The 13,526-nt window shown below is 54.9% G+C and overlaps 2 protein-coding genes across 2 annotated transcripts in view; both read right to left on the minus strand.

The window, feature by feature from the left end:
• Positions 1-4,863: 4,863 nt before the first annotated feature.
• On the minus strand, positions 4,864-8,840 carry SUPT4H1 (SPT4 homolog, DSIF elongation factor subunit). The gene is made up of 5 exons (XM_054209435.1): positions 8,680-8,840; positions 8,432-8,538; positions 7,003-7,058; positions 6,761-6,814; positions 4,864-5,287 (listed from the first exon to the last, which is right to left on the minus strand). The coding sequence occupies exons 1-5, from the start codon at positions 8,746-8,748 to the stop codon at positions 5,220-5,222; spliced, it is 354 nt and encodes a 117-aa protein (XP_054065410.1). The 5' UTR covers positions 8,749-8,840; the 3' UTR covers positions 4,864-5,219.
• A 1,114-nt stretch (positions 8,841-9,954) lies between these two features.
• RNF43 (ring finger protein 43) overlaps positions 9,955-13,526 on the minus strand; it is a 65,582-nt gene continuing 62,010 nt past the window's right edge. Inside the window, exon 9 of the mRNA XM_054209434.1 lies at positions 9,955-12,355. Within this exon, the coding sequence (XP_054065409.1) occupies positions 12,312-12,355 (44 nt within the window). The 3' untranslated portion in view covers positions 9,955-12,311. The remainder of the gene's footprint in view (positions 12,356-13,526) is intronic.

A 13,526-nucleotide genomic window follows, 5' to 3' on the forward strand; every position in this document is an offset into this window, starting at 1 on the left:
CCACCGGGGCGTGCTGACACCCTGCCCTGCACCACAAGCCCGGGCTGTTTGGGGACCCACCAGAGGAGGTGTGATGTCCTCGGCCAGTGCATGCCCCAGGGCTCAGCAGCTCCTCTGTGACTGCCCGTGCGGGAGGACCATTCCCATGGCAGGGACAAAGTCCCTTCCAGCCCAGCAGGTGCTTTGGGCAGAGCCTGGGTGATGCACATCTGGCCAGGAGGAGGAAGGACAAGTGCCATGCAGGATGCAGCAGGAGGTCCAGGAGAGCTCGGGATGGGGTAGATACTGTCAGGTTCCCAAATCCCTCCTGTGACTTCAGCTGTGGTCTTGCTTTGCCATTTGCCTTAAGGAAACGTGCCCTCAGAGACCTCCACCATCAGGGTGAGACCCCACGCTGCCCCACCAACCCTTGATGTCACCCCTTCCTGTGATGCAGAGCTGCAGGAGCAGACCAGGGAGGTGAGAGGTCTCAACCCAGAGAAGGTTTGGGACCCTCCACCAGCTTCTTGTGTCCCTCCATGCACCAAAACCCCAACTCTGTCGGCAGACCAATGGCTTTAGAGGGGTCCACCATGAAACAGCCATTGGCCTCTTTGCAGACAGCACCAGGCGTGCGACGGGTGGCAGTACCTTCTTTTGCAGGCCCTTCTTCAGGAACTGATGGCCCACCAGCCTGCCACTCCTCCACAAGGCAGAGCCTCCTCCTTCCACTGCAATTCCTGAGAGGCAGACACGCAGGGGAACCATCATACATCAGAGCTCCCCATTTTTCCTGCGGATGCCCTCAGCAGGGAACACGTCCCAGCTCCTCGCCCACCCATCTCCATCACCAGCACACCAGGAACCTCCTGGGACGGCGCACGTGGCAGCTGTGCCTCCTTTCTGCCACGCTTTGTAGCCGCCTGCACCTCCAAAACCTGCACCCATCCCCTCTGCAGCCCGTCCGAACAGCTGCTGCCGAAAGCTGTCCATGGCGCCCCCCTCCTCTCCCCACCACATCAGACCCACTCAGGCACCTCGGTGGCTCTTCTGCCCACAGGCCTTGACGCAGAGGTGACGGGCAGGATGAGCCACCCATTAACGACGGGCACTGTGGCTTTGCCATCCTCGCTCCAGCAGGGTTTCACCCCAGCCCTGGGCGGGCAGCACGGGTACCAGGAGGACAACGTGGATCATCTTCCCCTGCACCTCCACCCTGCCAAGGTCTCCTTGGCCAGTTGCCAAGGAAAAGAGCTTTAAGCTGGGGTTTGTTTTGAGGTTCCCCCCCCAGCCCCAGCACCTACCACCAAGGGTCTCTGCACCCCGGCGGTAGGTAACCAGCCCCCCCAGACACAGGGATGGCTGAGAGGCACCTGGGGAAGTCCAAGTCCACATGCTGGAAGGTGGCAAGGCAACAAGTGAAAGCAGATTTTGGGTGAAGCAGGCCTGATGTCGCTGCCGCCGGCCCCAGGCAGCCCTTCTGCCCGCTGCCCTTCCCACCAGCACAGAGGCGACGGCGGCGGAGGATGCCACAGTGTCCCCAGAGCACACACAGGAGCTAAACTGGGGGGGAGTCACCCTGCCTCACCCACAGCCCCTCTTAGCCAGAGCCCAGCACGCTCTAACACCCGTCCCCCTTCACCTCACGCCGAGTTGCCCAAGATACAAGACAATGGCCACCGTGAGCCGCTTTCGTCCCCGGGCGGTGGGGAACGGCGTGCGTGGGTAGGTCCCCATCCCCAGGGCAGCAGGTCTGGGGGGTCCCCCCCGAGCCGGTGGGGACGGCTCGGCTGGGCATTTCCCAGCGCCCGCCAGCAGCCGCTTCACATAGAAACACCGTGTGCTCTGCGGTTTTGGAAAGTCACTTTTCTGGCCCGGAGGGAGAGCCGGGGTATCGGTTCTCAAAACCCGCACGAAGAAATCCACTGGCTCGTGGTTCCTGCCCTGGCCCCCCTCCCCCCGGCCCCGCTACCCCAGCACTGCCAGCCTGCTTCGGATGCCAAACCTGCAGGATTTTCAGGCCTGGCTGAAGTATTTTAGCGTCATTTGGTGCAGGGGGAGGAGCCATCTTAAATTGACTCAGACCTACAGCTCCCGGCCTGGTTGACGCTTTCTCTCCCGATTACAGCCCGGGCTGCTGCCGCCGCCGCACATTTTTCCTCCAATTTTTTCAACGTGAGAGCTCCCTGACCTACTTTTCTCAGCAAATAAAGCTCCGCATCCGTTTGCTTTTTGCCGCTGCAAAACCCTGGCAGCTCCAGGGCTGGAGTCTAACCGAAATGCTCATTTCAGGTGCTTTGCAGAGGTCCAAAGCTCAGCTCCTGGCAGCCCGGGAGCAATGAATCACTTGGGCAGCGTGGGCTGGGAGATGCGGTGTGTGTGTGTGTGGGCGAGCGAGCTGGCAGGGAAGAGGTTGCCGAGCCAGCCCGAGTGGAGGCAGCAGGTTCCTGCGAGCGCCACGAGCTGCTGCAGGCAGAGGAGGTGCAGCTCTGAGAGACCACCGGCATTCAGCCCATTGGCCTCGCCGTCCTGGCTCTAATGCACTCGCACGGCGGCTTCCACCGGTCGTTAGCTCCGTACAACCCAGAGTGGCTGCACGTCGTGGCAAAGGGTGAGGTCCCTGGGGTTTTACAAGCCCCCTCGCTTTCCCCGAGAGGCGCAGTGACAACACACGCTGCTCCCTGGGGACAATGTCCTAAGCTGAGCTCCCAGTGCTGGGCAGCGACCGCGTTACTGCGGGACTGTGGCTTCTCAGGGGAGAGACAGAACCACCGTGCCCACGGACCCACAGCCAGAGCTGTCTGAACAAGCCAGCCCTGCCCAGGGCCCTCTTGTCACTTCCTCTGCACTTTGGGGCCAGGGGACAAGGTGGCCTGGGAGTGGGGAAGGGATCCTGACGTGCCTCCAGCTTTGGAGCAGCTCCAGCATGGCCATCCCCATCCAGGGAGCCAGGGAAGGCGGGGACACAAGCCGGGAAACAGATAGGGAGTGAAAGGTGCCGTGAAATGCAGCGGAAAATGGAGATGTGCCTCGGGTCCCCCTCCAGCAGCTTCACCCCAAGGCTGTCACCGGGCTCCGGCCGCGCTCCACAAAGCCGTGCTGCCACCCTGTGGCACCCGGAGGGTGAGGCTGCGAGGGCTGGGCACGGCCAGGGTGTCTGTCCCCTGTCATCCCCGCCATCCTTCCAACCCGGCGGCAGCCAAAACCTCATTCCCCCAGAGCCATCTCCCTCCAGCCGGAGGAAGAGCTGCCCAGCTCATCCTCCCTGACCCTTTTCAACCTGAACCTCGTCAGGTCTTTGCCAGCCTCACGCGGCTGCCCAAGCTTCAGCTTTCCAGGACTGTTTCCCAGGGGACAAAGGCATCCCAGGGAAACCCCAGCTCAGCCAGGAGGAAACCAGCCTTCAGGGCCTGCAGGTCCGTGCCCAAGATGTCCAAACGTGAGCACCCTGGAGAGTCACGCCACAGGCTGCTGGGACAGTCACACCGTTTACCCACAGATCTGACCTGCCAGGCATTTCCGAGGCACATCTCCTGCCCAGTCTCTGCAATCAAGCAAGCCCGAGGGATAATTATCAGGTAACTCAAGTGCTTCGGACGTTCACCAGGATGTGTAAAAGCCACAGCCAACTCCTTCCTCTGCCCAAGGACATGAACCTGCTGCTCCATCTTCCCAAGGGGAGCCTCTAGCCCCCAGGTTAGGGGCCAAAGCACTCTCAGCTCTTCCCACAAAAGGCGATCTCCACCCAGAGGCATCTGCTGGAGCCCAGAGCCCATCCCCAACTTGACTTGGCCTGGTCTGCACCCAGCAAATACTCTTGACTTCAGCATCGTGTCTGCAAGTCCCCAACCGAAGCATGGCTGAAGATGCTTTTCTCCGCAGTGTTTCACCTCCACTAATGCTGCAGCCCTGTGCAGCCCCCCCACTCCGTGCTCTCAGCAGGCTTCTCCAGCCACAGGTCTGCTCTGACACCCCGCAGGAAGCCGCGCTCTGGCTGACCCGCAGCACTCAGGACTCTTTTTCAGGGCCAGCCCTACAAAGCAGAGCAGGGCAGAGAGCACCCGACAGCGTCACTCCCCAACAGCGATGCACTCCCTTTGCTGCAGCCGCTTTCGCACCAGATCAAATGCAGTTTCCAGGCTGTACCCATTTTCTACTATTTGTCTAAAGAAAACAAAAATTGGGCTTTCCAGCTACAGAATCATCTCAGAAAAACAAAAAAAAAATAAAAATGCTTATTTCACAGAGCTACTAATCTAGGATTCTGCCCTTGGACAAGGTACCTTTGCGATTGGTGGCTGCTGCTGAACGGGAACAAAAGAAATTAAGCAGGAGCCATCAGCTGAGGAGACCAAATCTCTCAGGAGCCCACACAACGCAGACACTACCTGAGCTGACACTCACGACGTGCACAGTGACAGCCAGACCTCTGCAGACACGAGGCTAGATGGGCGTTTCCACCCCTCGCTTGTCCTCCGCAAGGCCCACAACCCCACCAGCAACGGGCTCATCTCGCTCTGCCTGTCCTGCAGGCCGGCAACGATCACTTGAAGGTCCTTCAAGCCTGCTTCCATGACCCTGTAGGCCCAGGGCACCATGACTTCCAGGTAACTACCTCCAGATGAAATACTTAACACCACCTTACCTGTCCCATCCAGCCATGAGCTGTAAGGCACAAGTCGCCAGTCTGCTTTTTCCCCTACAGCAAAGGGCACCCCAATTCAGCGAGGGCAGGGTCCCCTTTCGAGGCAGCAGTGTGGTCCATGGCATAAGAAGTGATGGCAATCGTTGGTCCGGTTTTGCAGGCGGGGGAGCTGAGTGTGAAACCCCTCACCACGCCATCCACCCCCTGCAGCAGGTGAAACAAGTGACTGCGCATACAAGTTGGACTCCGCTCCCACCAAGGAGCACGTTTTATTGAAATATTTACACGGCTATCCCTTATCCCAGCTCTCCCCTTTTCCACATCGACTGTAAAAAAGCTCGTGCATCACCATCAAACACCCCTTTCCCAGACCTGCTCCCACCCTCCCCCTTGTCAAGGCTCAAAAAGGTTTCTATGGTCCGTGTGGGCAGAGTCCAGAGGTTCCGAGACAGAGGAGCCGAGCCCGCAAGCTCCCTCCAAGTCCAGGCTCGCCTTCCCACATGCTAAAGCTAAAAGGTTTTGGAGCAGTGCCCTGCGTACCCGCTGCCTCTCCCAACGCAGCACCGGGAAACCCTCCAGGCAGCACAAGAGCCCCTTAGGTTTTTATAGCTGTGTCTCGGGACTTGTACGCCACGCCGCGGCTCTTCAGCTCTCGGACGATGCCTGCAGCAAGGAGACAAACACATTTCAGTATTCTCTAGGGATGAGGAGCCCTGAAAAAATCCCGTTGCTCTGTCACGGAGCCTTCATTGCAGAGATCAAGAACTGGACAATCATCATCTTCATTTCTTCTAGTAGAATTGTTAAGTGTTCCCTCTTCTAGTTTAAATGCCTAGACAGAGCTCCCAAACATCAACTCGTGGTTTGCCTTGGCAAAGACCAAGGTAGAGACTTCATTTACATTATTTCCTACCTAAAAATGTTTGAATATTACAGCTGTATTGAACTGGTCAAGCTATCAGGGGTACTTCTTAAATCCTTCAGTCACTTCTGTGACATGCCTGCACATCCAACCTTCTCAGTAACCCTTGAAGAACAGGGACAGCAAAAGAGCACCATGGCGTTCAGCCCGGCTCTCACCAGCGCCAGGGACAGCCAAATGACAGCTTGCGAGGCCCTGAGTGCAGCCTGCTGGTTACCGCGCTCCCCAGCCCTCTCACTCCTCCCCGTGACGCGAGGACGGGCTGAGTGAGGCCAAAGATGGCCTATCCCACCTGCACTTCCTCCACCAGCTGCCCTGTGCTCCCTGCCAGCACCCGCATCCAGCTGACGCCACCACCTGCTGCACCCCCCCGCTTATTTCGGATGCGCCCAAAGCCGTGCCTGCAGCCCTCGGCTTCAAGCCTTGTGATGTTCCAGCTTCTTCCCAATGCGGATGGCAGAGCTTGTGTCAGAAATAAGGATTCTGGGATTCCAGACACAAGCACAGCTTTCCCCTTGGGATACAAGACTGCAGCGCCCCTGGGAAGCGGCACAGGTTGGGAGTCTGCGCCGGGCAGGGGCTCTCAGCTAGACGGATGATGCAGCTTCTGCGTTACAAAGATGAGGCCAAACCCTCTACACCTCCACGCTGTTTATACAGCCACAAAACCCACCTTAACGTAAGCCCTCAGCGCAGCATGATGATGGAAAGGGGCATCTGCTCACCGAGCCTGCTGTAAGAGCACCCCCTCCTGCAAATCTATTTTCTAGGGACAAACCTTCGTGTTTCCCTGTAGCGGAAATGCACCCACTTTCTGGGGTCACCCTTTAATCACAGTTTGTCCCTCCGATGGCCTGCCTGGTATCACAGGTTTTAGTCAGCAGCATCTTCAGTATCAACTTCTGTCAGGCAGAGCGCTGAATGACTGCAGGTAGAAAACCTGTCTGCAGAACCCTGAAACCGCCCTCCCGTTCAGCATCTCCTTCTTGCTCTCACCTTGCTAATCCCACTGGTTTGGTACCATGTGCGCTCTGTTCACAAGACTCACTGTTCTCTGAACCCCCGAATCCCAATCTATCACATGGGTACAGCGCAATGCTGTACCAGTTTGTCACCTCGGCGAGAGAGCCACAGCCCCAACACCTAATATACAGAATAATCTCGCAGCTGCCATCTGCGCAGAAGCCTCCCCTCACACAAGCCGGCAGCATTACCCTGGGGCAGGCGGCCGGTCACAGACACTGCATAGACACCCGGCTTGAAGTTACCTGGGGGAAAGAAAACACTGAGTTACCCCTCCCAGGTGGGTGAGCATCCCTGCCCCCCTCCGCAGGTGCCCCCATCGGGAGCAGAAACTCCCTCGGCAGCCCGAACAGCAACTCCCACTGCCCCAGAGAAGGGCTTCCTGGAGAAAAGGCATCTCCAGCTCTCAAACTGGCTGGGAAAAGCCACTCACTGATTCGCTGCCACTTGGAGACCCAGCTGTCCTCAGGGCTCATCATGGCAATGATTCTGTAGTCAAAAGAAGGGTTAACAGTCACAAAAACTCTCATTTTCAAAACCAGGTGGACTTGTATAGTTGATGAATGGGGGACAGGTCAGGATGGCCCCAGGGGCAGAAGCCTGTCCCCAGGTCATTAGACCTGGATAGCCCCAAACTGCTCTCAAACAAAGACAATAGGTGTCTGCAGATAAGAGAATGGTAAATTTCTGCCTCCATAAGTAAAGTTAGGAGAAAGGCATGACTGACTCACCATTCACTGTGTCTTCTTCTTTGTTATTATCTTTGTTGGTGACATGGACAGTGGGAAACTGGAGACATCAAGCTGTGTGGCCAAAGGGATGCCATCCAGAGGGACCTGGACAGGCTGGAGAGGTGGGCTCATGCCAACCTCATGAAGTTCAGCCAGGCCAAGTGCAAGGTCCTGCCCCTGGGTTGGGGCAATTCCAAGCACAAATCCAGGCTGGGCAGAGAATGGATGGAGAGCAGCCCTGAGGAGAAGGACCTGGGGGTGCTGGTGGATGAGAAGCTCAACGTGATCCAGCAATGTGCACTCACAGCTCAGAAACCCCCTGCAGCCTGGGGCTGAATCCCCAGCAGTGTAGGCAGCAGGGCGAGGGGGGGATTCTGCCCCTCTGCTCCACTCTGTGAGACCCCCCTGCAGTGCTGCCTCCAGCTCTGGGGCACCAACAGCAGAAGGACACGGAGCTGTTGGAGCGGGGACAGAGGAGGCCCCGGAGATGCTGGGAGGGCTGGAGCCCCTCTGCTGTGAGGACAGGCTGAGAGAGCTGGGGGGGTTCAGCCTGGAGAAGAGAAGGCTCCGGGGAGACTTTAGAGCCCCTTCCAGTCCCTAAAGGGGCTCCAGGAAAGCTGGAGAGGGACACTGGATCAGGGAGGGGAGCCATGGGACGAGGGGGAATGGTTTTAAACTGAAAGAGGGGAGACTTAGATGACATCTGGGGAAAAAATTCTTTGCTGTGAGGGTGGTGAGCCCCTGGCCCAGGTTGCCCAGAGAAGCTGTGGCTGCCCCATCCCTGGAGGGGTTCAAGGCCAGGTTGGAAGGGGCTTGGAGCAACCTGGGCTGGTGGCAGGTGTCCCTGCCCAGGGACTGGATGGTCTTCAAGGTCCCTTCCAACCCAAATCGTTCAATGATTCTGTGACTATTTGGTATATATAAATAAAGACCCGGCTCACTTCTCAAAAGGCACGCTATCTAACTTTGTGGAGTCACCACCCAGCGCCCACCTCAGCGCAGACAGGCCGTAAGCAAACGCCTCGGCTCTGTGTGCCGCCCGGTTGGGTGACACCAGCCCCGCGGAGGAATGGCTGCCAGGGGAACGCTCCCCGGCCAGGCGCCACCGCGGCGTCCCCAAGCCCCACTCACCCGTCGAAGGAGGAGCTGGTGCAGTCGTAGACCATCTCGCGGTTGCCCTTCATCTGCAGGTAGGCATCGCAGTTGTCGCACCCGTCGTACTCGAACTGGTCGATGGTCTGGGGGGGGGGGGCGGGGAACGGGGACAGAGGCGTCAGCGCGGGGATGGGGGAGAAGGGACGGGACGGGAGACCCGGGAAAGGCCCGAGGGCCGGGACGAGCGGCAGAAGCGGGGGAGAAAGGCCGGCCGCCGGTCGCACCTTGACGAGGGAGCAGAGGAGACAGGCGCGGAGGTGCCGCAGATCCTTGGGGACTGTCTCCAGCGCCATCTTGCCGTCGCCGCGCAGGCGCAGAGCGGAACCGGGCCTGACAATGGCGGAGGCTCGGCCCTGTGAGGGCCCGCTCTTGTACCCGGGGGAGGGCGGCAGAGAGCCGCCGGGAACCGGTCTCAGGACTCCAGGCACGGCCAGAAACGACACAACGACACGGCCTCGGCCACCGATCCGGCCCCGGCTGCGGCCACCGGCTGCGGCCCCGGGGCCCCGGCGGCGGGGCCCCGGGGCCGCAGCCGGTGGCCGCAGCCGGGGCCAAAATCCAAACTATTTATTTCCACGACATTTATAACAGAGTCACAGCCCTCATGGCTCGGTACAAGGAAGAAAAAAGGCCAGCAGACCGGATAGGTGGATAAATATATTAGTAAATAAATATATTTCTGAGCATATTCACACATCTTTTGTTTCTATCCGACATAAATACACAGTTTTGCATATATATAAAATGTATTCTTCCTCTTTTTTCTTTCTTTCTTTTTTTTTTTTTTTTTGGTGGGTCATAATTTATTCCCAAGCCCCGAGAGCCAGGACAGACTCGGGGAAAAAAAAAAAAATGAAAAAAACCAAAAAACAAAACAAAAACCAACAACAAAAAAACAAACCGATATTCACATTTCAAAAGGATCTGAACATTATAAAAGGGAGAGCAGAGGCTCCGTGCGGGAAGGGAAGAGGTCCAGCCAGCCCAGCCTGGGTCCTGGGAAGACGGTGTTCCCTGGGGAAGGGCTGGGGCTTCGGTTTTGGAGAGAGAGAGAGGGAGTTTGGGATGCTCTGGCTTCCATCAGTTTTCACATGGGACCTTGGACGCAAAGAAGGAAAACGAGCTCCGCTTCATTGCAGTGATGCTGAAGAAATCCGGCAAGGGAGCCCAAGGGTACTGAGCGCTCAAAAGCATCGCCCAGAAGCGAGAGGTGCAGGACCAGAGAGGAGCCGTTCCCCATTTTCTCATTTCTTCCCTTCCAGGCAGCCAAGGATGGTAGTCCATCTGCTGAAGAGGATCTTAACAACCACCGTCCCGGAGAGTTCCTCCCTCTCCTCCCACCTGAGAACCCACCGAGGCAGACCTGCACGCTCTCATTCGGCTCAGCAAGCCATGGGGAGGGAGCCCGGCATCTAGGATGGCCGTTATCTAGATGAAAAGGAGCAGCAGCATAACATCAGGAAAAGAAAACACTTTAAAGCAGGCATTGCCCTGCGCAGCCTGGTAATACTGCAGTAGGGAGTGGAAAGGGTGCATTACTGCTCACCACTTTCTCCAAGAAGCTTGGGGCTTGCCACAGATTCAGAGTCCTCCTTTTTTTTTAAGGATAAGGAGGGAAAAAGAGGAGGACTTTTAGGCTGCAAACTAGATGCTCATTCCTTTGAGGCAGTGAAATGCATCCCTGGAGGCTCTCAGCCTTCTTGACTCCTAAAGAAACCAGTGGGAGCACCCAGACTTCATGACCCTCCCCTCTGTAAAGTCACCCGAGCCCTCCAGGATGGCTAAGGAGGTAGGGAGCTGGTTGAGACAAGCCACAGACCACGTGCACAAGAAGTTGAACAGGGGGAATTTAGACCCGCTCCTGGGTTTTTTTCCTCTAGTTTAAGACTGACTTCCCTGCAAGGGAGAAAACAGCTGAGCTCGTGTCTCCTGCTTGCTCTGTAAGACAAGCGAGAAGAGCCTGGAAAGGTTAAAATAGAATTCTGCTGGGTTCTTTGATGAAAGAAATTCAGGCCTTCCCTAGACTGAAAGGTACTGCAGTGGCTTGGTCACAGGAGACGAGAAATGAACACTAGCAAGGGAATAATGTTTTGCTTTAAAACAGTGCTATTGGCTGACTTTTAATACCATGACTTGAATGTCAGTGACTGATTAGCAGCTGGGACAAAGATGCCTTTTTCAAAGGCGAAGGGCAGCAAACCCCGTAAAAAGCTTTCCTCACCAACGAAGAAAGGTAGAGGCAGGATTATCCTGAACTGGGACTACAGGACCAGTGTGCTCTCTTCAAATGGGGAAGCAGCTGCTGCTTCAAAGGAAGACACAGAAAACTTACTGAGCACTGAGCTCTGTCCCTACAGCAGGTTTCAAATCATCAGGAGTTACCTTCAGCTCCAGTGTTGTAGCCTCACCCCTGCTTCGTTAGCATTAACTCTGGAAACGCTTGGTGCCATATAAACCCGCACTTCACATGGGAATCTGGCTAATTCTTTGGCCTGAACGATCATTTAGGGCAATGAACTCGACAGTCTAATTCCCTGCTGTATGAAAACTGTTTGGGTCCTATATGCTCTGAATTTGGCAGGTTTTATTTTACTTGAATGTCCCCAAATTATGAGATGTAGGAAATAAGAACTAGTGACATTCCAAAAAAAATGCTGCAAATGGGAGGGGGGAAATAAAGTAATAAACTGAGAGCCTAGCAATTTCTCAAGTTTTCTCTCTCCATCATCAAAATGTTAGAAAAGGCAGAATTCTGAAAATTTTCTTTGCAGGATCGTTTTGGGTATCTCAGAAATATGAAGATAAGGCTGGGTGATGGATGGGGGCTCTGCTCTGCGTTTATTATGGGTGCTTTTGCTGGGAATTTTTGCTGTGTCTTGGGGCAATGAGGGAGGAAGGAGAGAAGCGGGAGCCGTGTGAACTCAAGGGTATTCCATGACTCCTGTGGCGGGGGCATCTCAGGTCTCAAATGTGCTCAACAAATGAGTTGCTTGTAACAGGGCTGGACACCACACCTATTTTGAGGGTAGGTGGAGGAGTTAGAGGATGAGTGAGAGATTTGTTCATGTTGCCAGATGAGAAGGTGGATTCTTTGCAATGGAAAGAGCCTGACCCAGCTCCTTCCCAGAAATGCTGACATTGTCCCCGGGTCTTCACCTCTCCTGCTGCTGGCAAAACACAGCAAATGGCCGAGATGGCGTCAGCTGAGGGACAATGAAGTGATCGAAAGTGGTGAGAGCTGCTGGTTTCCAATGAAGTCAGAAGAAGCACTTTGCAGGGCAGACCTGTGAGTGGTGAGATGGAGAATAGCTTGTTCCTGTATCTGAATTAAGAGTGGAAAAGTTAAATGAAGAAGTCTAGCTTTTGACCTAAGTGAGGAAATGAAGTCAGGAGCTACCTGGCCACAGAAAGTCATTTCTGCAGCTTTTGGTCTCGAAGGCTTGTTTATTTTTGAAGTGTTTAGCAAAACCTTCTGTGGCATGAACATGCCAAAATAGCAGCTTGCACTCACTCCGCGAGCTCTCCAGCTGATGACTCCCAGGACCGGTCTCTGAGCGAGCCAGCCCACGCACACAGATGCCACAGGATGAAGATGTGCCTGTGCCTTCAAAGGAGAAAGGGATCTGGAGAACATGGCTCTGTGTTTGTGTGACCATCGCAACGTGGGAACGTGTGAGGAGATGACAAGTGTCACATTGCTTATTGGCAGTCTGCATCTTGGCGTGGGCCGTGCAGGTCAGGGCTGGTTATTATGCATTGCCTGTGCAGAGAGCAAGATGTGAGCTCCTCTACGGCTGGTGTGCTGAACATCTTTGTCCGCTCCAGCTCTCCAGTAAGCAAACAGGCCAGTGTTTTATTAAACTGAGTGTTCATGGACATCCTGTGCCTCCTCTTCAGATCCTGCATTGAAAGAAAAGGAAAAAGAAAAGTGTCAGCTACAACTGGCTGAACGTTCCCGGACTCTGCAGCTGCCGGGGCCTTGACCCTGCAATACAGAGAACAGATGCTGCAGTGAAAGCCACTAAGTTGCTCCCAGTATTTTGGAGGGACTTTTCTGGCCACCTCCCCCATCAGTTTATTCTTCTATGTGAGAGCACAATAAAACGTAAAGATAAGACGTCAAGATACTCTTTAAATATTTCAGAAGATACAGGCTAGGGGCATGGTGCACCCCAGGATTCACATCGCTACTAGAGGTTTGCTTTTGAGGCTTTTTGGTCTTTGCTCTTTGACAAAAATCTGTACAGCTGTTTTAAAAATTGTTAGCAACAGAAAATAACACTGATTCATATTCGCACAGGGCCACGGCAGCACCTTCCAGGGACAGAGGACATCATCAGCAGTAACTCCAGACCACAAAAGCAGACTGCAAGTGATGTGCGCATGCAAGAAAGCGATGGCACGTGCATTTCACAATGTTCAAGAGGTTGCACAAATTGCTTCCGAGTCCCACACAAGGCAAACCCAATGGATGGTGGTTGGCTGCAAACACCAATCCCTCGTGCCCAGCCAGCGGGGACTGCGGCTCATGCTCTTCAGCAGCCCCTTCCGCCTGGTCAAGTATTGACAGGCAAGTGCCGAGTACTTTACTTTGACACATTCAAAATAAGGGCTGCCTAAAAATGCTGCACCCTGAGTAACTGCTTCAAATAGTCCCTTTCTCTCCAAGTGACGGAGTGCTGACGCACACAGTGTGGTCCCTTTCCCAGATGTCTCACCAGAGACATGTCCCTGCCCAGAGCTCTCACGCAGGGTCAGCATAGCCCAGTAAAGGCACACATGCATTATTTTTCACATTTCGCTTTTCCTGAACGTTCTTGAGATCACGGGGAAACGAAAGCCCATGTAGACATTCATAGAGAGCAATTCCAAACAACTTTTCAAAACAGTCACAGCAAATTATTCTTTGTTATAAATCACCAACGGTAGGAACAGGACCTCTGAAAATTAAATATATGGAAAGAAAACAAACAAAAGAGATTCTGCTTTGAAAATGTGGCTAATCAATGTGGGAAAATTAATGTACAGGCACAGCATTACACACACACACACACGGATGTATGCAGGCATG

The sequence above is a fragment of the Rissa tridactyla genome, chromosome 7 (genome assembly GCF_028500815.1).
Source record: "Rissa tridactyla isolate bRisTri1 chromosome 7, bRisTri1.patW.cur.20221130, whole genome shotgun sequence".
Classification (NCBI taxonomy): domain Eukaryota; kingdom Metazoa; phylum Chordata; class Aves; order Charadriiformes; family Laridae; genus Rissa; species Rissa tridactyla.